Source organism: Crocodylus siamensis, chromosome 3 (assembly GCF_052110815.1).
Source record: "Crocodylus siamensis isolate JL-2025a chromosome 3, ASM5211081v1, whole genome shotgun sequence".
Lineage (NCBI taxonomy): Eukaryota > Metazoa > Chordata > Crocodylia > Crocodylidae > Crocodylus > Crocodylus siamensis.
In genome coordinates, this window is record NC_143397.1 from 259,568,239 (window position 1) to 259,589,523 (window position 21,285).

At 52.9% G+C, this 21,285-nt stretch overlaps 1 protein-coding gene across 2 annotated transcripts in view; it reads left to right on the forward strand.

Annotated features, from left to right (window-relative positions):
- Positions 1 to 20,755, forward strand: part of ZFTRAF1 (zinc finger TRAF-type and ring finger containing 1) — a 47,108-nt gene extending 26,353 nt beyond the window's left edge. The window contains exons 2-4 of one of the 2 annotated variants that reach the window (XR_016441515.1): positions 7,218 to 7,456; positions 10,032 to 10,765; positions 12,359 to 12,859. Coding sequence is in view for 1 of the 2 variants with exons in the window: in XM_090040835.1 (XP_089896961.1) it covers positions 7,218 to 7,456; positions 10,032 to 10,243; positions 13,806 to 14,197 (843 nt within the window). In the remaining variant the exon portion in view is untranslated. Of the gene's footprint in view, positions 1 to 7,217; positions 7,457 to 10,031; positions 10,766 to 12,358; positions 12,860 to 13,805 lie in introns of those variants that run through there. The other variant, XM_090040835.1, reaches the window with a different exon arrangement.
- The last annotated feature ends 530 nt before the right edge of the window (positions 20,756 to 21,285 follow it).

Below are 21,285 nucleotides of genomic sequence, written 5' to 3' on the forward strand. Positions count from 1 at the left end.
TAGCACATAGGTTCTGGCAGACAGATCTTCAAGAGCTCTGCCTATGTACTTATGAGCTTCCTAAAGTTCTGCTAGCAAAGTGTGCTGGCAGTGTGATCACCAGGGCCAGCCCCTGCCTGAATTGCAAGTCTGAATTAGAGGAAAGGAAAAGTAAAGTAAGGCTAACTGCACCTCAGTAACGCTAACTGCACCTTGTCTTGCATCTACATATGTATCACAAGCAGGTCCAGGGAGGTGATCCTTCCCCTCTGTGTGGCATTGGTCAAGTCACAGTTGGAGTACTGCGTCCAGTTCTGGGCAGTGCACTTCAAGAGGGATGTGGCTAACATTGAGAGGGTCCAGAGGAGGGCCACTCGCATGGTCAAGGGGCAGCAGGCCAGGCCCTACAAAGATAGACTAAAGGGCCTGAATCTGTTCAACCTCCTCAAGAGAGGGGATCTGGTGGCCGTCTATAAACTCACCAGGGGGAACCAGTCAGAAATAAGTGAGGCTCTTTTCCCCTGGGCACCACCTGGGATAACAAGGAATAACGACCACAAATTGATTGAGAGCAGGTTCAGGCTTGAGATCAGGAGGCATTACTTTATGGTTAGGGCTGCCAGGCTCTGGAATGGGCTCCCAAGAGAGGTGGTGCTCTCCCCTACCTTCGTGTACATCAGAAGGAGGTTGGATAGATATCTGGGTGCGGTGTTATGATCCCAGCACTCATTCCTGCCCAGGGCAAGGGGTCAAACTTGATAATCTATTCAGGTCTTTTCCAACTCCAGAAACTATGAAACTGTGAAAATGGTGTGTTTTCATCCTCCCCAGTGGTGGAGGAGGGCATTCCTCCCTCCCTTCCTTCTTTACTTAATGCTGGGTGTTGGGGGGAAGACTATTCATTTTCTTTTGTTGGGCAAAGAAGAGCATGGTGCCAAGAGGCCATGAAATTCCTGGGTACTGTGATCCAAGATGGTTGTTCGTTTGCAGGCCACTGCACGGGACTATCACCAGGCTCGTGGCTGCCTCATCATTTTGTCTAAATCCATCCATATTAAAACCAAGCTAGAGCAGTGGTCCTTTCTGTCAGTCCCATGGCTGACAATGAGTGTGGGGCAGGAATCCCTGTGGCTGAGGCGCTACATCCCAGAAGGTCTGACCCTTGCTCTTAAGTAGAAGGCAGGGTAATTTCATAGTTTCATAGTTTCTAGGGTCAGAAGGGACCTGAGTAGATCATCTAGTCTGACCCCCCGCCATGGCAGGAAACAATACTGGGGTCAAAGAACCCCAGCAAGATGTTCATGTAACCTCCTCTTAAAAACCCCCAGGGTAGGAGCCTGGACCACCTCTCTTGGAAGTTGGTTCCAGATCCTAACCGCCCTGACCGTGAAGTAGCGCTTCCTGATATCTAGCCTAAACCTTCCCTCTGCCAGCTTGTGACCATTATTCCTGGTCACTCCTGGCAGCGCACGGGGGAACAGTGACTCCCCCAATGCCCGCTGATCCCCCCTGACTAGTTTATAACAGGCCACTAGATCCCCCCTCAGCCTTCTCTTTTGGAGGCTGAACAGGTTCAGGTCCCATAGCCTCTCCTCATAGGGCCTGCCGTGCTGCCCCCGATCATGCGAGTGGCCTCCACTGGACCCTCTCCATGCCGTCCACATCTCTCTTGAAGTGCGGTGCCCAGAACTGGACGCAGTACTCCAGTTGCGGCCTGACCAGTGCCGCATGGGGGGCGGGGATAACCTCTTTGGACCTGCTCAAGATGCATCTGTGGATGCACGACAAGGTGCGGGTGGCCTTCCTGACCACGTCCCCACACTGCCGGCCCATGTTCATCTTGGAGTCAGCGATGACTCCAAGATCCTTTTCCGCCTCCATGCTGACAAGAGGGGAGTTCCCCTAACCTGTAGGTATGGTGCCGGTTGTTCCTCCCCAGGTGCAGCACCTTGCACTTGTCTGTGTTGAATCCCATCCTATTCACATCCGCCCACCCTGGTAGCCTGTCTAGGTTTGATTGAAGCCTGATGCTACCCTCTAGTGTGCCCACATCCCCCCACATCTTAGTGTCATCAGCAAATTTGAACAGGGTGCTTTTTACCCCCTCGTCCAAGTCACTGATGAAGATGTTGAACAGTGCGGGCCTGAGGACCGAGCCCTGGGGGACCGCACTGCCCACGTCCTTCAAGGTTGAGAAGGACCCATCCACTACCACCCTCCGGGTGCGGCCCTCCAGCCAGTTGGCAACCCAATTGACTGTGTGGGCGTCGATCCCACAGTCCCCCAGTTTCTTAATGAGAACGGGGTGAGAGACAGTGTCGAAGGCCTTCTGGAAGTCCAGGAAGATTATATCCACTGCTACCCCTGCATCTAATGATCTGGTAACCTGATCATAGAAGGCCATGAGGTTGGTTTGACAGGACCTGCCACTGATGAACCTGCCGTGTTGGTTGCCCCTAAGCATGCAGTCCCCAGCTCTCCCCTCATGGATGTGTGCCAGCATAATTTTCTCAAACAGCTTGCCCAGGATCGAGGTAAGACTGACTGGTCTATAGTTTCCTGGGTCCTCCTTCCTCCCCTTTTTGAAGATTGGAACCACGTTGGCCCTCTTCCAGTCCTCTGGCACCACACCAGAGCACCACAAGTGCTCATAGAGCCATGCCAGGGGTCCTGCAATGACTTCAGCCAATTCCTTAAGGACTCTAGGGTGGAGATCATCCAGGCCGGCTGACTTAAACACGTCCAGCCCCTCCAGAAGCCCCCTAACTAGTTCCTCACTAACCCGTGGCCCAGGTGTGCCTCCCCCGGGGCCCGAGGGGGGCCCAGCAGGGAGGTGGCTGTTCTGGTCCCTACTTAGGAAGACGGAGGCAAAGAAATCCAATTCAAAAAGGATGTGGAGAAGCTTGAGAGAGTCCAGAGGAGAGCCATGCGCATGATCAGAGGTCAGGAAAACAGATCTTACGATGATAGGCTGAGAGACATGGGACTCTTTAGCCTGGAAAAGCGCAGGCTCAGGGGTGATCTGATGGCCACCTACAAGTTTATCAGGGGTGACCACCAGGATCTGGGGGAACGTCTGTTCACCAGAGCGCCCCAAGGGATGACGAGGTCGAACGGTCACAAACTCCTGCAAGACTGTTTCAGGCTGGACATAAGGAAGAATTTCTTTCCTGTCCGAGCCCCCAAGGTCTGGAACAGCCTGCCATCGGAGGTGGTTCAAGCACCTACATTGAACACTTTCAGGAGTAGATTGGATGCTTATCTTGCTGGGATCCTATGACCCCAGCTGACTTCCTGCCCTTTGGGCAGGGGGCTGGACTCGATGATCTCCCGAGGTCCCTTCTAGCCCTAATGTCTGTGTCTATAAAATCGTTAAACATGTTAGCTTTGTTGTCTGGTGTGATGACCAAATTCCCCAACGCGTCCTGCAAGGGCCCCACGTTACCCGGGACCTTCTTTTTGCCCCCTATGTATTTAAAAAAGGACTTCTTATTGTCCTTAATCTGAGAAGCTAGTCCTAATTCCATCTTTGCCTTGGCCTTCCTAACTGCCCCCCTACAACCCCCAGCGACTGCAGAATAGTCATCCCTGGTGATGACCCCTTCCTTCCATTGGCTATACGCCTCCTTTTTAGCAAGGAGACATTCTTGGATGCTTTTGGTGAGCCATGGAGGCTTGTGTGCTCTCCTGCTCCCTTTGATCCTCATTGGGATTACCTCCCTTTGGGCTTGGAGGATCGTCTCCTTAAGGAGCGACCACTCTCCTTGGACACCTGGGACCTCATCGCATCCCCAACTATCCTCCTTAGCTCACTGAAGTTTGCCCTTCTAAAGTCTAGGGCCGCTGCCTTACTGCATGCCCTTGCCACCTTGCACTGGATGGTAAATTCCAGCAGACGATGATCACTGTCGCCCAGGTGGTCGAGCACCCGCAGCCCCCTCACCAGGTCATCACCCGTGGCCAGCACCAGGTCCAACAAGGCATCCCGCCCAGTGGGGCTGTGCACCTCCTGGGTTCGATGGAGGTCCTGCACTCTGGCCAAGAACCGACGTGAGCGGTCAGACCTGGCTGACTGCTCCTCCCAGCAGATGTCTGGGACGTTCAGGTCCCCCATGACTGCCACATCCTTAGCCTTCACCACCTCTGTGAGCTGACCTAAGAATTCCTGGTCAAGCTCTTCTCCCTGGTTGGGAGGTCTGTAGTAGACCCCCACCATTACGTCTCTCACCCCTCGACTGCCTTGTACTCTAACCCAAAGCACCTCAGAGTGCCCCTCCTTTCTGACACCTTGCTAATTAACGAGGATGTGTATTCCTCCTTGATATAGAGCACCACGCCCCCACCTCTCTTTCCTATCCTGTCCCTCCTGTACAGCCTATAGCCCTTGACATTCACCACCCAGTCATGTGTAGAGTCCCACCACGTTTCCGTGATCCCCACTATGTCTGGGCTGGTGTCAGCCAGCAGGAGGGTGAGTTCCTCCTGCTTGTTTCCCATGCTATGAGCGTTTGTGTAGAGGCATTTGAGGCCTCCCGTGGATGTGTGTACTGTCCCCCTAGTCCCAGCATTGCCCTGGCCCCCATTGCTTACCTGTTTGCTTGTTTCACTTGTTCGTCTGGGCAGGGCTGTAGTTGTGGGTGCTGTTTGGTCTGGCACCCTGACGTTTCCTCCGCCCTCATCTTCCCCTTCCCCCGACGAGCCTAGTTTAAAGCCCGCCGGAGGCGGTCCGCCAACCTAGAAGAGAACACCGCTTACCTTTAGGGGAAAGGTGGAGCCCGTCCCATCCTAGCATGTCTCTCATTGTGATGTGCCGGTCATGGCTGAGGAAGCCAAAGCCCGCCTCGAAGCACCATTCCTGCAGCCGCCAGTTGGTCTCCGCGATGCACGTGTCATGCCGTCTGCCTCGTCCACTCACTGGCAGGATAGAAGAGAAAACCACCTGTGCGCCCATCTCTCTCAGCACACGCCCCAGGGCGTGGTAGTCCTCCATCAGATGATCAGGGGTGCTCCTGGCCGCATCATTAGTGCCCACGTGGACTAGGTCCATGGGGTAATAATCGGTGGGCCGGATTACGATCTGGAGTATCCGTTTCCGTCCTGAATCCTCGCTCTGGGTAGGCAGTAGACCTCACGTGCCAAGGGGTCCCGGCAACAGATGGGGCCCTCCGTACCTCTCAGGATGGAGTCACCAATGACAATCACGCGACGCTTCCTCCTCCTGGGCTGCTTGTCTCCTTCAGCTCGCTCGGGCGGTGAGCATGGAGTTGCCTCCGCCCCGGTTCCGTCCTCTCCTCCCTCCTCCTCCAGGGCTGCCAGGGCCTCGCACCTGTTCTCCAGCCAGACCGGAGGAACTGGTGCTGCCGTGGTACGAGCAGCCCTGGCACGGGAGGTGACTGTCTGCCACTTAACAGTGGAGGGCACTTGAAGTGTATCCTCCTTGGTCATACAACCCTGCAGGGAAAGAAATACCTGTCAGTTTCCTCCTCTGCCTCTTGGATTCCCCTCAGCCTGTTAACCTCCTCCTGGAGCTCCCTCACCCGCGCCTCCAGGGCCCTAAGGCAGGCGCCTGCAGGACAGGTGTGGGGGCCCCCAGTCCCTGCCCCCCCAGGCCCTGCTGGGCAGCTCCTGCAGGCCAGGGGGGTGGGGGAGACCAGCCCCCCGTGGGCTCTGTCTGGGTGGAGGCCTCAGACAAGCCCCGGGAAGGCCGCACCCCCCGGGCAGGGGCCCTGGTAGCACTCCATGTCGAGATCATCGTAGGAGTTGCTGCCTGGTACTAGCTGAATGCGGTGCCTCTGCCCGTGCTTGCAGGGGTCAGCCTCTGGGCCCCTCCTGCTCGCCCTCTGGCACGAATGCCGACGCAAACGCCGGCGCGCTCTTACAGAACGCGGCTGTTTGCACGCTCTGTTCGCGCGGCTTGGGAGCGCGGCTCCCTACCAGCTCAGCTAAGAGGGATCCGGGGGGCTTCCCCTCCAGATCCGGCTCAGCTGCATCAGTCCCTCCGCCCCACTTACCTTAGGGGGATCAGCTGCTGCTGCCCCCGCTGCTGCTCTGCTCGCCTCTGCTGCTCCGGTCGCCGCGGCTCCGGGTCCAGTAAGGGGGCACACGTGTGTGTAAGACGCACATGTGCCTGTGTCCTTCCTCTCCCTGCTGCTCCTTATAGACAAACCAAAATAGGTAGGTAGGTAGCATCGCAGAATCATAGAAAGTGAGGGTGTGAAGGGACCTCAGGAGGTCACATCTAGTCCAACCTCCTGCTCCAAGCAGGTTCAGCTCCAACTACATCATCCCAACCAAAGCTTTATCCAGCCAGGTCTTAAACACCTCCAAGGATGGAGAGTCCACAGTCTCTCTGGGGAGCCTACTCCAGTGCTTCACCACCCTCCTAGTGAGAAAGTTTTTCTAATATCTAACCTCAGCTTCCCTTGCTGCAACTTGTTCTGTCATCTGCCATGACAGAGAATCTAGATAGATAGATATGTATGGAAATATAGATGTCTGTATTTCTGTACCTCTTTTGGTTAGTCTGTAAGTTTTAAATCTACCCTGCCTTCTATTGACTTCCAACTAACGTGGCTAATTATGTCCCTGGCTCTTAAAACACCTAGGGAGAAGCAAGCCAACAGCTCCCCAGCCCACACATGTGTACTTTAGCATGGTACTCACTCACATTTCTGCCCCAGTGGTTTTGCCCTGTAGGCCAGCTGGTGCAGATGAGTTGGAGGTGGAAGTCCTCCTAGTCAGTAGCTTCTGGCCTTTTCCAGGGGCAAAGCCCAGGGCAGTTCTCATAAAGAGGGAAGAGCATGGCTTTGACATGTTTGCAGTCTGGTCTCCCAGCAGTTACTGCTAAAGATGGTCACAATTGTAAGGACTTGCTATTTCCATGTCTCACTCAAGATGACAGTGAAACAAACCAGGCCCCTGTCCTGGTTTAAAGACTAAGTGCTGCAGTATTAACTAGTGGTTCAGTGTGTCTGATCCATCCAGCACCTGTGGTACATTGCAGTGTAGAACCATCCTTCCACAGGGTCCTCCAGCCCAAGTGTATGGGTTGGGCTCAGTGCCTGCAGAAAGGGTGTGAATGGGCCCAGCTGACCTCACCTGCTTTTGAAACAGGACTGTGCTCCTTCTGATTACAAGTGAGCCTGGGATGCAAGCTGTGTGAAGGAGTGGGTGGCCCTCTGCTGTGTCTGTTCCAGCATAACACGGGAGGCCTCATGCTCCTCTCCTTTCCTCCGTAGTGCACCAACGGGCACCTCATGTGTGCTGGCTGCTTCATCCACCTGCTGGCGGATGCCCGGCTGAAGGAGGAGCAAGCCACCTGTCCCAACTGCCGTTGTGAGATCAGCAAGAGCCTGTGTTGCCGAAACCTGGCTGTGGAGAAGGCAGTGAGTGAGCTGCCCTCAGAGTGTGGCTTCTGCATGCGGCAGTTCCCTCGCTCCTTGCTGGAAAGACACCAGAAGGAGGAGTGCCAGGACAGGTGAGCAGAACCACCGTGCCACTCCTCCTGCCCTCTGTTAGTGGGCTGGGGATCAGTGCCTGCCACCTGGGGGCCAGGACAGGTCCCAGGGAGAGGAATGCATGCTCTGAAATAGGCTAGTTGGAGTGTAGCAACTTGTAGTCTCCTTCGAAATGCAACTGCATAATGGGACCATCCAGAGTGAGCTCCTGGCATGCGTTAGCATGGCTGGCAGCAGGTGCTGGGAATGTGGGCAGCTGGATTTATCTATCTGTGGACCTGGCTGTGCTCCAGGCCTCAGGAGCTGACTTACATTTATGTCCAGACCTTCCAGACATATGGTAGTGCAGGGGAGTGATGAAATTGGCTCTCCTGCTAAACAGTTGGCCTGGGTCCCAGCAGGCTTTGTGGGGGGCTGCGGAACCCCTCGGGCAGCAACCCCCAACCTTCACTGGCCCATGGACAACTATAGCATGAAGGTATGCGCAGGGGTAGGTCCAGCATCAGGTGATCTTGCAGGAAAAATGTTGCCTGTAAGCTGCAGGTTGGGGGAATCCACACCCTCGAGTGACCAGTGTCAAGGCAGAAAGGACCGTTGTGAGCAACGCCGGGTCTTATTCTCTTGTACCTTGTGGTTTTCCAAATAGATCCTTGCTGAGGAGCTGACCGAGGGAAGGTTGGATGCTGACACCCATTTTCACATGCCACAAAGCATGGCGTCTGTTCCACCCTGACTGATGCAGCAGCATAAGTGCACAGATTATCTTCAGTTGTTAGGTGTTGCAGAAACCTAGGGAGGGTGAAAAATTGAGACCAAGGAAGGATTAGAAGCATGGACAGGCAGGCAATTACAGGAGATTCGTCTCAAGGAAAATTGAGAGCCTGCGAGTGAGGGGTTTGAGGCCATGGGTAGCTTTCCAGACTCTGTAGGTCTGTTCTTGAGGCACCAAGTTGCAGTAGGTCCATGATGTGAGGATGGCACAGATGGGACTGCCGAGAATCAAGCACTCCAGCTTTAATGCTGGTTATTCACCAGGGACTGGGACTGCAGGTCACAGTATGTAAAAGGGGTGAAGTACAGACATGTCAGTGTGCTACAGGGCTTGGCTGCAGTATACTGTGCTCCTCTCCATAGAGCTCTAAGAGAGACTTCCGCTGGACTGTAGATATTCATGTGATGGCCGTGTTAGGTTCTTGCAGCCTGCATCTCCCCTCGCTGTGCATCTCTGAGCAGCTGGAAGCCAGCAGGGTGCATCTTGTAAGCAGCCTAAAATAGCTCAAAGCAAACTGGCTGGGCCTCAACAGCTGTTTTGGTGCAGAAGAATTAGTAGCACAGTGTTGCTGAATGTAAGCAGCAGCCTGGTGAGCACTGTGATCATACTGACTTGTGCTGCTTGAGCCTTAGACCATGTCCAGAAAGCCAGGGCTGTCTATGGGAGCGGCTGGGCTCCATGACTCCATATGCAGGCTTGGCTGTTGTCAGTGCTCTTCCGTCTTAAGGTCCTGATTACAGATAATCCTGACAGCCCAGAACACCTGGGTCTCTGTCCTCATGTCTGCATAGCTCTGCAGAGGATGAAGAGATCTCCCTGCAAACTCTCTTTGAACTTCTCTGGGATCTCATAAAACAACAGGTGCTGAAGAAGCCCCAGGGTTCCTTCATGCTTGAGTAACTCCCAAGCAAACAGGGTTTGTTAAGCCAGTCACTGTGAACATCAGTTTAGCTTTAGTCCCTGTCTGAAAGACATAAGAAGAAGTGAGCTTCAGCCCACAAAAGCTTGTTCTATAAATATGTATCTACTTTGATTAGTCTATAACGCACAAATCTTCCCTGCCTTCTGCTTGAATAACTACAGCCAAACAGGGGAGATTGCAAAAGCACAAAGCTCTTCAGCAGGGATAGCGGCCCTGGCTGTCAGCATCCCCAAGGTTCAGCAAGGGTTTTGGTAGCCTGGGTTGTACTTGCTGTTCTTTCTCGCTGGTTTAATTTGTTTCATAGGGTCCTCAGCTGATCATGCCCTAAATATTCTCATTCCCAAAGCTTCATTTGCTACTTGTGTATCCCATCCTGGGCACAGCACCCACTTACAAGCCAGGCAGGGACTGAGGTTAAGAACATCAGCAGGGCCATACGGGGTCAGACCAATGGTCCATTTAGGCCAATATCCTGTCACCGACAGTTGTACGAGTGGATGCTAGAGGGAAAGCATTGAACTGGCTACATCTAGAGATTGATCTCTCCCCTATTACCCTCCCTGGCTTCCACCATTATTGGTTTTGAGGAAACATCTTCGCCTGTTCTGTTCTGTTCAGCACCTAGGAATAGATCCATCATCCGTGAATTTATCCAGACTCTTGTTGAGCCTGGCTCTGCTGTCTGCCTCCTCCACCACCTCCTGCATCAGTGAATCCCACAAGTTAACTATGTCTTGCATAAAAAATACTTTCTCATTAGTTTTAAATCTGACTCCTACTAGTTTCAGTGGGTTCCCCTAATTGTAGTGTTCTGGGACCCTGTTGGGACCCTGTTCCCTTGGTCCACACCCTTCCTGACCTCAGTCATTGACCCCCCTTTGTGTCCTCCTCTTCCTCGCAGGGTGACTCAGTGCAAATACAAACGGATCGGGTGCCCATGGCAGGGGCCATACCATGAGCTGACTGTGCATGAAGCCGAGTGTACGCACCCAACAAAGACTGGGAACGAACTGATGGAGATTCTGGATGAAATGGACCAAACACATAAAAAAGAAATGCAGCTGTATAACAGCATCTTCAGCCTGCTGAGCTTTGAGAAGATTGGCTATACAGGTAATCACACAGGCAGGGTGCTCAGACACACAATGTTTTCAGTGTGTTCCTTTTGGCCCTTATGTCACATACATACTGATGACACCTGTTTTTCTTATGTAACGTGCAGTGGCTGTTTCTGTAGATCAGAAGAACTGGGCTGTGCTGAGCCGACAGTAACAGCAGTGCTTCTGTCCCAGTAGTGGCCCAAGGAACGTCCCTCTCTGCTTGACAGTGGGGCACGTCTCGTGTCCCTGCTCTCTTCGCGGTGCTGGGCGGAGATGGAGGGGTGCGTAGCATGTTAAGCCTTGGCTCGAAAGCAGCAAATTTCACTGTCCTGGCATCAGGCGGGATTTTGATTCAGGAGGCGAATGCAAGATACCTGGTTCTTGGACTGGTGAAGACTGGACCTGGTTCAAAGGTTCTGTGCGTGGGCTCTGGGCAGGAGCTGACTTCAGTTCTCCTGGAGCTGCTTCCCCGATGGCTCATCCAGTGAGCGGTCTGGGTGCCGAGCGCGGAGGAAGGCCTCCTCCCTAGCTGCAGGTAAGGTGCCGTAGTTGCATCCACCGATTGCCGGACCAGCCCAGAATGATAAGCATCTCAAAGCAGTGTTGCTTGTGACGGTTGTGTGTTTTGCCACAAGTGAAAGGGACATGGGACAACATCCTGCTGACAGAACCCTGGTCTCTCATCTGCCGCATCCTTGTCCCGGGAACCCGGGGTAGTAATAACTTGACATGCAACAGCCAAAGTGACCCATGCGCTAGGCTTCCCATGTCCAGCGAGCGGTAATGATGGCTCCTCACATTCTGCTTGGACTCCTCCTGTGCAGTGGAGCCATTGGCCAGGCTGGTGTTATCTCTCACTAGGCATCTCCACGCTCTTTGTTCTGCCCTCTGTGTCTGGAGAGCAGTTCGTGGCACCGTAACATTTGTTGTTTCTCCTACTTGAGCACCTCCAGGTCCAGCTTTTTTCCGGGGTTGGCAAGCTCTCAAGTGCCTGCCTAAAATCACAGTAGCTTTGAGGGATGGGTGGGGTGGTGAGAAAAGGAGATGACCAGGGAATCAGTGAGTCAGCAGTGCAGTAAGACACAGAGTTGAATGGCTAACTCAGGTAAGCTCGCTACTTTCTTGGTACATCAATGTCAAAATCTGGCCATCCTACAACTGCTGTTCAAGGCTTGTTTTTGCTTTAAGTCCTGGGAGGTTGTTTACATGGACGAGACTCTGTCAGGAGGGTGTGGAGGGGAGAAGTGCAGGGCTGGGGAAACCGCATTTCCCTCATCCAAAATATTTCCCTGCTCTGGAGAGAAGATTCCCAGGCTTGGCCTGCCTTCCTCAGCCCCGAGGGGCAGGGAAGGTTCTGCTGTGGCAGAGGGAAGCTGCAGGCAGAAGCATTTGAGATGAAAGGCTGTTCCAGGTCTATTTGCCTATCACCAAGGAGGTAGACGGGTGGTGTCCCGCTGTTGTTCTATCCCATCCATTGCATCCATTTCTTTGCTTCGTAGCGCTGAAGCGGAGTCCTTTGGGAACGTTCCCTAGGCTAGCGTGTGTCACGTGAAGCGTACTAGGAGCCCAGGTCATGAAAACCAAACAGTCTTGCTGGTTGATTCCCATCCTTCAGTTTCTGATTCCCCAGCACGGCGTGGGTCGGTGCCAACGGACATGGCTGAGCAGTTGGCTCCAAGGAAAGAAGTTCCGTTTCACACCACGGTAGTGCCCACGCTTTGAATTCATGCACAGGTGCAGAACATGGTTGGTGCCTAGTAACCAAGACGGCCTCAGCTGGGCTGTGACGGCGGTATGGGGGCTGAGCCCTCGCGGGATAAGTTAGCTCAGGGTGAGCACTTTTGAGAATGGGGCAGAGCAGACATTGTGGTTGACCCCCATTTTGTGTTGCCAAACACAGTGCAGCAGTGTCCGGGGGACCGGAGCTGCCCTTAGAAGCCCTTTGCCCTCAGTAGAACGTTTTCCTTCAGAGGAGATGGGTGTTAGCAATAAAATTTCTTGATGCCTGGAGGTATGGTTGGACTCTGGAGCTTATCTGTAGGAACCGGTAGTAAAATGATGGTGTACCTCAAAGCACTGGGTTACAAATGTTGTGTAGCTTGAATAACTGATCACCTCCTTTGTCCAGGTATTGCCTGCCGTGCTCTTCTAACCCTCTTCGGGAATCAGTGAAGACTGTAACTATGTCTGAAATGCACCTAAAGGTTCATTGCACCTGTAGCGATGCTGTGAGAGTCCATGGTTTGTACAGCAAAGACTTGCAACAGTGCAACAATGTGCTTGTTCAGAGGTGCTAGATTTGGAAAAACTCTGTTGCATGATGGACCCTGGTGGGAAAGGGGTAAATGGACTGATGGCGGACTGTACCGGGGATGGTGTGGCTGGCTTTTACATTTGCACAGTGCACTGGCAAAATCATACTTGGAACTTCTCTACCCAATGTATTTATCGTACGTCTTTATGTATCGAAACCCGGGATTCTCTGTACCTTACCGAACCTCGAGGTCTGTATTTCACGTGCCCTATTCTTCGATGTTGCGCTGTGGCGATGCATACTTGTGCCTTACGACCTTGTTGACAGATCTGTATGCATAATCCCAATAAAACGTGCGTTGTTATCTGAACTGCATCCTGTCTGTGTGTTCGACTTGTTTCTAAGCACTCCTATCTCAGGGTGGGACCACCCACCGCTCCTCCAAAAGCTGAATTCACTGCACTCTCGGGGGTTCTTCATGTTGAGCATTTTCTGACAGATCAGGAGGGATTTGGAGGTCGCCTCCATCTCGCCATTCTTGATGGCACGTTTTATCAGGTCTGCTTCCACCACCGCCTAGTTTGGTACAGCCGTATACTGTGTGCTGCACCCCAACTCCAGAAGCTGACATGAGTTTGATATTTAGCTGCTAATTCAGATGCAAGGATGTGCTCCATGACACTCTAAGCAACTTGTGGAACTCAGCACTCACAAGATAGGACTGTGGCCAGGAATGTAGGAAGCCTGAGAAAAGAGATGAGATGGATCATTAGCAAGAACATCGACTTCCCCCTTCACACGCAGATTTCGATGAGAGATGCACCGCGCGCACTGGAGATGAGGAGGAGGCCTCCTGGCGGGCGGGCAGGGGGTTCTGAAGCTGTGCATTCAGGGGGTTTCTTCAGACTACCTTGTCAGCATCTGGGCTTGAGGAAATGGGCTTTGAGGCTGGATGCCCCATTGGTCCAATTCCTCTTGTTGAGAAGGTTGTGTATTCAGTTGATTTGACTCATGCTGTGTGTATTTCTATTCCCAACCCCGTCCATTCCCCTTCCCTCAGTCTTATACATCTTGAAAGTGCTTCCTGTATTAACATTTTCATTGGAGTATTCAAGTGCATTGAGTTCCACCCCCAGAAGTCATGTTTCTCCTGACACTAATTGGCTTTCAGTGGCCCATCCACTCCCAGTTGTCTCCTTCCGTCATGTCAAGAAGGGTCCTGCACTGTAGCGACAGGTAATTCGAACATGATGGTCAGGCTGCCAGCGGCTCTGGTTAATTGTCTGTGTTTTCTCCCCCGCCCTCTTTTGTTCTGTTGCAGAAGTTCAGTTCCGTCCCTACAGAACAGACGACTTCATCACACGCCTCTACTACGAGACACCCAGGTTCACCGTGCTGAACCAGACCTGGGTGCTCAAGGCCCGCGTCAATGACTCTGAACGCAACCCCAACCTGTCCTGCAAGCGCACTCTCTCCTTCCAGCTCATTCTGAAAAGCAAGATCAACTCCCCTATGGAGTGCTCCTTTCTGCTCCTCAAGGGACCCTACGACGATGTGAAAATCAACCCTGTGATCTATCACTTTGTCTTTACCAATGAGAACAATGAGACGGATTACGTGCCGCTCCCCATCATAGACTCCGTGGAATGTAACAAACTGCTGGCGGCCAAGAACATCAACTTGCGGCTTTTTATATTCCAGATACAGAAGTAGGCAAGGCTTAGTTATGCTGGAAGTTACCAAGAAAGCGCCACTGAACCACAGTTACCTCGTATGGCTGCCTGTGCCAGTTGTGATCTCACACTAATTCGATCATTTGAAAAAAAACAAAAAGGAAACGAAAGCAAAGCGTCTGCATGTGTATGCAACAGCGTAAGCAGTCACCACCTCCCTCCTCCTTCCCCTTTCCCCATCTGCACTAGGGACAGCCAGGAACAGAGCCAGACCCCTCCTGGAGGGCTGGCATGGGGGGGACTGGCAGCCGGGTGCCTCCTGGTTGCGCCTGAGTGGAGAGCGCTCTGAAACGCAAGTCAGGGAGCCGTGGCTCCGACCCGTTCTGCTGTGCCATGGAGGAGCAGAGGAACGGTGTTGTGGTTAAGTGTGTAGCCATGGTGTTGCAGCATGGGGGCTGTGAAGGGGGTGGTTTTACCTGTATCTCCTCCTCCTTCCAGCAGCTCATTGGTGTGAACAAACCCTGATAACTGTTAGTGTCCCGTTTCTGTTATGGGGCGGGGAGTGCTGGGGCAGCTCTCTCTGGGAGACAGGGCTGGGGAGTGCGGAGTTTCTTACCAGATGTGCAGCATGGGGCCTCTCTCTGTTTTACTAGTTAGAGTAAAAACCTGGGGATTTTTCAGTTGATCCTATTTTTCTTTCGTTTCAGAAGATGCCAGCCAGTGGTTTGGGGAGCTTCTGCCCATGGGGTTGAAGTTCCACCCTCCAGTGGGAGGGGGTGGAGGCAGGGAGAGGCAATGTTACTGTAGTGCATTACGTTTGAAAAAGTTCCAAAGAACCCAACCCCCCATTGTATATAGTTTGTACAAACTAACCCTTCATTCCAGTATTCCTTCTCCTGGCCACGGGGTCCAGCCGTTAACCATTGCAATGGTTTGTTGTGGAAGAGTCGGAGAGGCACGATGAGGATGACAAAAGGCCTACACTGGACATTGAATGATCTCCTCTAGAGTTGTGACACAGACCTCCTGGACTGAGCCAGCTTTCCTGGTAATTCCTAAACAAAGATACCTTGACTGTCTAGGAACGTAGAAGTGGGTTTATTGGACTGTACTGGTGGCCAGTGGATCAGAATGGTTCTTAGTCCTCTTCCCCCACAAGGGACATCATGGGATACTACAGACAGAACGCCGTCTCTCAGATTCATTTTGTATTGCCCTTCATGGAGAAATAACCGAGAGGCCATTTCTTTTCGCAGCTGCGTGCAACATAGTGCAGGCTGACATTTTACCTGAGACCAGAGGAGCTCCGTAGAAACCGAATCTAAATTCGCTCAGCTCTTTCGGAATGCAGGGTGAAATTCTGTCCCTTCCGGTTTTGCCAAAACTTGATTTTCTTGCAAAACAGGAAGAAAAAAAAAACAGTTCCAGGCTCTTCTAGCAATTATGCAATTTTACAGTGTGATAAATATTTTTTATATATTGACTATATGCCGCATGTTTATGGACAGGGATAGTGCAGCCACTCACCAAATTGTGAAGAGATCTACAGGGATGTGTCATTTGATGCTGTTTTTAAGACATTTTAAATGTGGGGTGCTACCGGGGGGTGGATGAGACCTGCATCACAAACTCATTCGTACCATATGTCCAAGGTCAGCCACCTCATTGATGTGTTCATCAAAGAAGTCACGCTGAGTGGTAGGGGTTTTTGTTTTTTAAGGGGGTAACTGGACGGGATTTGATGCAACTCAGGGGCTGGCAGCGTACTCTGGTGGCGTGACCCAGGTGGGGTGACAAGTGGGCTGGCTCTAGACCCCCCCCACTGCTTCTCTCTGCTGCCCGGGGTGGACCTCTCTGCAGGGCGGATCTGATGGCTCCATGAGCTGGATCCAGCCTGCAGGCTCTTGGCTGCCAACCCCTGACATAACTGAGGCACGTCTCTTGCGGACATTGCCCTCAGCGAAGCCATCTTGGTTTGGCTAGCTGTCACGCCACCTTCTCCACTCTAGGTTTTCATTCGGGATTGTGTCAGTTTTTCTGCTGAGCTTTTTTACCTTCTGTCGTGGGCCTTTCAAAAGGCAAAGGCCTGTGGGAGTCAGAGCCCTTTTGTTGGTAACTTGCCGAGCCTGTCTGCTGTGCCCCCTGGAATAGGAGAATGGTTTGAGCATGAAGCCTAGTCAGTAGTCTTAATAGTTTCTTAGTGCTGTCTTCTAAAGAGTCGTAGAGCATAATGGCGCCAAGGGAGGGTCTTGCTGCCATGTGCAGGCCGCTCGTTCAGACTGCTCAGCCAAGACGGAGAAGGGAGCTTTGTGGAATGCTCCGCGAGAGCTGCTGGTATTGCTTCCCAGGCCGAGGGCTGGTGGCAGAGCCAGTTTCCATAAGGCTCGGCCCTTCCTTCCTCCTCCTCCTCCTCCACTCCCATGGCCCTAGATGTGAGTGAGCAATGCCCGGTGCTAGCTAGCTGCAGTAGCGAGCTGACGCAGGCACATCCATCATGGAGGAGTAAAAGCTCCTTTTAGCTTTCTGCTGATGAAATACCAAAGAGCCATTTCCCCCTTCACTGAGTCCTTCTTCGTTGTGGTCAGAGGTTGCGTACTAGCCTGGTGCACATGAGGACCGTCACTTGTCCTGGGCAAGGGTTTCCAACATGCAAGAGTTACCCCAAGGCTTCGTTGAATGTGGAGCAGGACAGAGCCTCTAGTCCAGTCCTAATGAGCTTTCTTGAAGATGAATGTAATGTTCGGCCATCTCGGGGTTCCCTGTCTTCTGTACCGATGGAACCGACCAGATCGCTGCTGGATAGACTACCCTGTGCTGCCACTGGCTTCCTTGGTGGTGGGCTCCTGAGATCCAGTGAGTTGCAGGCTCTGTCTGAGGCCCGATCAGAAAAGACGGTGCACTCGGATTGAAGCATTGTGGAACAATCGGGCTGAGATCTGAGCTCCTGGCTTAGTGCAGTCTGGAGTGGCGTCTCTTGCCTGACTCTCAGGGGAGAGAAAAGGATAGTAAGCAAGCCGGCATTGCAGTTGCCTTCTCTTGTTCCTAGCCTGTGGTTAGTGCAGTTTGTTTCTGGGTGTCAAGCACACAGAGGTTTAGCAAGGAAAGAAAAGCTTCACACATTGTGCGGTTATGGGCTGGCCCAGACAGCGCACTGTGAGCAAAGTGGATTTTGCTGTGAGGAGCAAGGACTGTACTGCAGGCTGGTGCAGACCACCATTTCCTCTGTCATTTGAACCTTGTTACTGCTTATTCACTGGTTTGAACTGGACTAGACAGCCCCAGGAGTACTGGAAACCCCTGACACTGCTGTGCAGTCAGTGAGGGTCCTGTGTTCTGCAGACATTCTGGAAGAGGAACGTGGATGGGTCACGTGTCCATGTGAAAGTGCTCGCCCTGCCATAAGACATGGACACATGCCCCTCATGCAGAGTACGCTGTTACTGTTGGGGTGTTTGGGGAGGCAGTGCCATTGTAGTATAGGTGATTGGAAGTGATCTAGAAGCATCTTGCGTGTGAATTTTGGGAATCCAAGACCGCCAGCCCTGGCGTTGGTGAAGTACAGATTGGCCTTGTCCTGCCATGTTTTAAGAGGTTCACAGTCAAATGCAAAGGCCTCATCTGCCTCGAGGCAGGTTTCCCTCTCCTACCACAGCTGTAAAACACCCTGTTCTACTGTGGACATCTCTTTGGAAAGAGTTGAGAGCATTCATCCCCATGATGCTGAGAATGAGATTTAGTTAAAGCCACTAGTCAAACAAAGCAAAGCACCAGGCAAAGGTATTTCTCTTCCACCCATGCCCCTTTCCTCGGCTGCAAGGGCAGAAGTGTGACTGTTTACCAGGGTCTTGGTTAATATTTAGTTTAGTGGTGCTTTCTGTTTTGTATAGATCAGAGGGCATCCAGCTTGGAACCAGAGCTGCCTTGAATGGGCTGGTGTAGGTGCAGAACCTCCATACAAACAAGCTCTGTATTAGTTTGATTTCTTGAAGTCACCATCGTTCCCTCCTCAAACCAAGGTGGAAGCTAACAGATAGAAGCTTCCCAAAGCAAATGAAGTATCCTCAGAAGAACTTGTACCTGAGAAGCCCCCTTCCCAGCCTCAGAGCAATGCATGTCTTGGTAGAAGAGAAGCCTCTTTGCTGGGGGGCTTGGGAACATGTCATGGGAGGGCAGAGAGATGTCGTCCTGTGGTAGGAACTCCTCGGGATCCTGCTTGAGAACTTCAGGCCAGTCTATCAGAGCATACTCAGGGGATGGGCAGCGACAAAGCTGTATTAGGAGCAACGGGACACTGGAACTGCTCCAGCCCAACGTGCCCTTACAAAGGAGGGAGCTCCTCCATACCGCTCCATCTCTGCTGTCTCAGCTACAGCTCGGCAGTGTCCTCTGGATGACAGCGCACTTGCTGCAGGTATCATTCATGGACCACTTCTCCTCTCTGCCAGTTGCTTGCTGACTCAACCATTGTATAGCACAAAGGGCTGCCCCACAAGGCGCTGGGGCTGCCTGGGACCTTTTCAGGGTAGAATGGTTTTACGATGTCCTCTCTCTCTTGTTTCCTTCCTGGGATTTTTCAGGCTGGTATAACCCAGCTCGTGGCCTAATCTCTGTTCCCCTCTGACTGTTTCTCCCTCCCCTGAGTGTTGCATGAGTGCTGGAGGGTTTCTGCAGGCAAGTGTCTCTGTTCAGTAGCTCTTCTCCCAGGCAACTGGAGCCCAGGATAGGCAGCAGCTTTGCCCAGCTGAGCTCTGCTGGTGGGTAGCATCACCAATGGTGTAGAATGAAGTTGCCAGGCACCGGCAGACTCTTCCTGCCAGTGGGTCCATGCTGCCCAGCTGAGCGCCATGATACACAGGGCCTGAGACCTCTGCTTGAACCAGCTACAGAATGGATGCAGGTGTTCTCATCTCCATGATGGGGGGGCAGCTTGTGGACGGGCATTACCGGCATACTGTAGCGGTGGCTTCACACAGCAACTCCAGCTGAGGCAGGGAACCGTGCAGTACTAGGACCTTCTCCAAGACGCGTGTCACTGTCTCCACTGCATGCCCTTAGAAACCCTTTGCTATGTGCCTTTGATACCTGCCATCACCCCCAGCATGGCTGTGGGGAAGGGGAGATGATCTCCCATAGAAGCTGGCAGTAGTCCCCTCCGCCTCCCAGGTCTTGCAGAGAACTAGTCGTTCCCAGCAGTAGTTGTCTGGAAAAGTCTAGGTCGGGCACCGCAAGCGCCCTGAAATGGATGGAGGGTGTGGCTTGAGGAGGGCAGAGAGGTTTGGTCACCGCTGAATTTTCCCATTCCCTTCCTGCTTCCAGGTCCCTCACTTGAGTCAGCACAGGGGGTTGGCCAGTGCAGACCTGTTTTGCCCATGTCTGAAAGGCACTCCTGCTGCGGGGCAAAGGTCACGGGTTAAAGGCTGATTTTCCCCTCTGCCCCATGCTGCTCTGTGGCCAGCCGTGGCCTGGGAGACAACTCAGGCGTGTCAGGACAGGACGCACAGCCTCCCCTGGCGGTTACTTTTGGCGGCTGTCCCCACTAAGATCATGGCCTGTCGTGTCTTTGGAAGCCAAGAGACAGGAGCCTTCTTCAGCAGAACAAAAGTCCTGGCCATGGTAGCACACAGAGAAGGGAGGCTGGAGGCCCTGCCTGCTTCTCCCACACAGAAGCGTTGGCTGGAGAAGGTGCACTGTAGTGAGGGGTGAGTACCCAGACTGCCAGCTCCAGCGTGGCAGCTCCTAAGAGTCTGGTTTTAGGATCCCAGGGGCAGCAACCATGGCCCCTGCTGGGTTGGATGTTTTAAATGGCCCTTTCTGAATCATGGCGCTTGTCCGGGATCCCCTGGCCTCTGCCAGGCAGATGATGGTCAAAAAACTGTAAATAATGACATTTTTACATAGCTTCTCCCCACCCACCCCCTTGCCCTGTCCCCTCCACTCCTTTCCATAGGTCACCCCGTTCCTCTTGGACGTTGTAAAATTCATACACAGTAGCTGAGCCTTACCTGTCTAGTACTGTGCTAGACAAATAAAGATTGTAGCATGTCTCTTCATGCCAGGGCTGGTGACTGGCAGACCACAAACCTCCTTGCAGTATTCACTGTGGGTAATTTATTTAACTAGTGAATGTAGAATTAAACTAATTTAAACACTAACGGTTTGTCTGCAGGGTCGTGTGTCCTCTCTGTTAAGGGGCTGAGTCTCTTGTTCCTGTTCCATTCGTTCTTTCACTATAACTGGCCCATGGAGCAGGGCCGGTGGCCCTGGGGCTTGGCTGGGGGAGCTTGTTTCAAGCCAGTGACATTGCTGCGTTCCCAGGCCCAGGCTGGCAGGGAGCGCAGCAGGCCGAAGCGGGGGCGCATGGCCCACCCAAGCCCACGTAGCCCTGGCCTTCACCCCCCACCTCCCCTCCGCGGCAAGCTGCCGTCTCCTGCTTCACAGGCACTGAGATTTTAGGTTCATTTTATTTTGAAAATGCAAGCGAACAGCGAGGGTGGGTTTGGAGGCTGTCGGGAGCGGTTTCTTCTGTTACTTTTGTGGTCTGCGTTCTGTTGGAATAGTTTCTGTACGTAACTGTAGTAAAAACAAACGAACAAAAAAAAGCCAACCTCTCTGTGTCCGTGTCTGCTTGACCACAGCATCCGCCTCACCCCTCTCCAGGAGCTGGCCACCGCAGAGGTCCCAGCCCAGTCACCTGGCATCCTGCTGAAGAGATCAGAGCCAGGCAGGACTACAAGTTCTCCTTCCTCTGTAGGGAGCTGATGCCAGGAGGGCAGGCAGGGCTGGTGGCAGCAGGGGCTCTCCAACAGGTCAACGGCACCGCAGCGGGTTTGTCTGCTAGCAGATCCCAGTAGCTAAACTGTACGTGGCTGTGGACATGGGTTTTCCCTCTGCTTTCCAGGCCCTGCAGGCAGGTTAGAGAGGAAGCCCCATGGTCTGGAGACCAGCTCTACCTGGGCACTCAGATATGGTGACATGCCTCTGCCACTCCACTCCACTGCCCCACAGCTGAGTCTCCAATCACAGTGCATGTTCCCAGCCCAAATCTAGGAGGACAGGACAGAGGGAGAGACCCACAGCAAGGGAGATAGCCCAGAGCTGACAAATACTAGGTCATGCCCACAGGACAGA